The sequence below is a fragment of the Phaethon lepturus genome, unplaced genomic scaffold, assembly GCF_000687285.1.
Source record: "Phaethon lepturus isolate BGI_N335 unplaced genomic scaffold, ASM68728v1 scaffold25284, whole genome shotgun sequence".
NCBI lineage: Eukaryota > Metazoa > Chordata > Aves > Phaethontiformes > Phaethontidae > Phaethon > Phaethon lepturus.
The window spans coordinates 1-2,576 of record NW_010537368.1 but is presented as its reverse complement, the minus strand read 5'-3'; the positions used below and the strand labels follow the sequence as shown (position 1 = coordinate 2,576).

At 64.7% G+C, this 2,576-nt stretch overlaps 1 protein-coding gene across 1 annotated transcript in view; it reads left to right on the top strand.

Moving 5' to 3' along the window:
- The window catches only part of LOC104620301 (hexokinase-2-like), a gene marked incomplete at its 5' end in the record, with an annotated part of 4,838 nt that extends 2,270 nt beyond the window's left edge, over positions 1-2,568 (top strand). Inside the window, 9 exons of the mRNA XM_010286481.1 lie at positions 92-325; positions 415-710; positions 788-927; positions 1,076-1,195; positions 1,282-1,377; positions 1,502-1,601; positions 1,732-1,915; positions 1,999-2,154; positions 2,331-2,568. Coding sequence (XP_010284783.1) covers positions 92-325; positions 415-710; positions 788-927; positions 1,076-1,195; positions 1,282-1,377; positions 1,502-1,601; positions 1,732-1,915; positions 1,999-2,154; positions 2,331-2,568 — 1,564 coding nt within the window. The remainder of the gene's footprint in view (positions 1-91; positions 326-414; positions 711-787; positions 928-1,075; positions 1,196-1,281; positions 1,378-1,501; positions 1,602-1,731; positions 1,916-1,998; positions 2,155-2,330) is intronic.
- Positions 2,569-2,576: the final 8 nt, after the last annotated feature.

Below are 2,576 nucleotides of genomic sequence, written 5' to 3'. Positions count from 1 at the left end.
GCGTGCGGGTGAGGGGTGGGGGGATGACGGCTGGGTCCCCCCAGCCATGAGCTGGTGGCTCCGTAAGTCAGCGCTGTGCTGTCCCTTGCAGCAATGAGGAAGGCATGGCCAAGACGAGGAGGGCTCTGGAGGCTCTGGGGCTGCAGCCAAGCGAGCGGGATTGCTGCCGGGTGCAGCAGATCTGCCGGGCGGTGGTGAGCCGTTCTGCTGCACTCTGCGCTGCCGGGCTGGCCGCCATCCTCAGCCACATGTGCCAGAGCCGGGAGCTGGAGCGGTTGGTGGTTAATGTGGGGGTGGATGGTGAATTGTACCGGGACCACACCAGGTGAGGAGGGACACAGGGCTCCTGGCAGGGTCCCACCCCAGTGGGATGCCTCATGTCCCGCCCTCACCATCTTCCTCTTCCTCTGGCAGGTTCAGGGAGATCCTGCAGAGTGTGCTGGCCCCTGAGTGCATGGCCACCCTCCTGCCCTCGGTGGATGGGACTGGGCTGGGGGCAGCCATGGTGACAGCAGTGGCTTTGCGCCTGGCGGCCCAGCGCCATGAGGTGGACCGGCTCCTGGCCCCACTGCGGCTCAGCCGTGCTGACCTGGAGCGTGTCCAGGCACTGATGAGACGGGAAATGGAGCTGGGGCTGGGCCGGGAGAGCAATGCCAACGCCTCCGTCCGCATGCTGCCCACCTACGTCTGTGGCACACCTGATGGCACCGGTGAGGGCCAGGGGCCTGGGGAGGCAGATGCTGGGGAGGCCATGGTCCTGCTGATGACCCGTGCTGGCTCCCCACAGAGCAAGGTGAATTCCTGGCGTTGGACCTGGGGGGGACCAATTTCCGAGTGCTGCTGGTGCGCGTGGCGCAGGATGGCATCCACATGGCCAGCGAGATCTACGTCATCCCGATTGCCGTCACACAGGGCACCGGCGAGGCGGTGAGGCTGAGGACCCGTGGCTGAGGGATGGGCCCAGGGGTGGGAATAATTGCCTCCTCCCTCGCTGCCCATGGGCCTAGGAGGGAGCTGCAAGACCCTCATGGCATCGCCCCTGCTTGGCCCCTGAGACTGTAGCTGCTCTCCACAGCTCTTCGACCACATCATTGAGTGCATCATGGACTTCCAGCTAAAGCAGAACCTGATGGACCAGGTCCTGCCGCTCGGCTTCACCTTCTCCTTCCCCTGCCAGCAGCTGGGCCTGGATAAGGTGAGGGGGTGGCTCTGGCCCCAGGGAGATGGGGAGGGCCCCCGGGTATGAGGCAGCTGCCCGGCCCTTGCTCCTGTCTCTCTCAGGCGGTGCTGCTGAGCTGGACCAAAGGCTTCAGCGCCTCAGGCTGCGTGGGGCAGGATGTGGTCCAGCTGCTGCGGGAGGCTGCCCAGCGCAAACAGGTAGGGAAGGGGTGGGGGCCCATCCCCTGTCCCCAGGGTGCCACCCTGCACCGAGGCGGTGCCAGCACCAGGAGCCAGCTGGCTGCCACTAAAGCCATGTGTGTCCCTGTCACTGGTTTGGCAGCACTTAGGGTTGAAGGTGGTGGCTGTGGTCAATGACACGGTGGGAACCATGATGTCCTGTGGCTATGATGACCCCAAATGTGAAATTGGCCTCATCGTGGGTGAGGAGCCACCTCTCTGCATCCAGGGGGTCTCCCATACCCTCACCACCCGCCCACCAAGCCTGGCCATGGGGTGCCGGGCAGCTCTGCTAGGGCTATGGTGGGGGTGACACCAGTGCGGTGCCCGCAGGGACAGGGACCAATGCCTGCTACATGGAGGAGATGCAGAATGTGGGCACTGTGGAGGGGGAGCAGGGCCGCATGTGCATCAACATGGAGTGGGGGGCCTTTGGGGACAACGGTTGCCTGGACGACATCTTCACCAACTTCGACCGGCTGGTGGACGAGAAAACAATCAACGCGGGCAAGCAGAGGTGGGTGAGGGCCCTGGGGCAGGAAGGGGCCGGCTGGGCATGGCTGTGCCCGGCTAACGCTGCCAGGGCTGTGCCTGGAGCAGGTTCGAGAAGCTCATCAGTGGCATGTACCTGGGCGAGATCGTGCGCCACATCCTACTGGAGATGGTGGAGAAAGAGCTCCTGTTCCGCGGCAAGCCCTGCCCCAAGCTCCAGACCAGGGACATCTTCCAGACCAAGTTCCTCTCCTCCATCGAGACGTGAGTGCTGGGGTCCAGTGGCTTCCTTTAGCCCAGGGTGGGGGGCATGAAGCCAGAGCCCAGGAGGGGACTATGCTACATCAATGGGACGTGTGCAGGGTGATGCCACTTCCAGCCCATGGGGTGGGGACGGTGATGGGGACATCAGTGCTAACAGTCCCTCTGGTCTGGGGCAGCGATGGGCTGGCCCTGCGGCAGGTACGGGCCATCCTGCAGGACCTGGAGCTCCAGGCCAGCTTTGAGGATAGCGTGCTGGTGCGGGAGGTGTGCCAGACTGTGTCCCTGCGGGCAGCCCAGCTCTGCGCCGCCGGCTTGGCTGCTGTGGTGGAGAAGATGCGGGAGAACCGGGGCCTGGCCCAGCTGGCCGTCACTGTGGGGGTGGACGGCACCCTATACAAGATGCACCCATGGTGAGTGTGGCT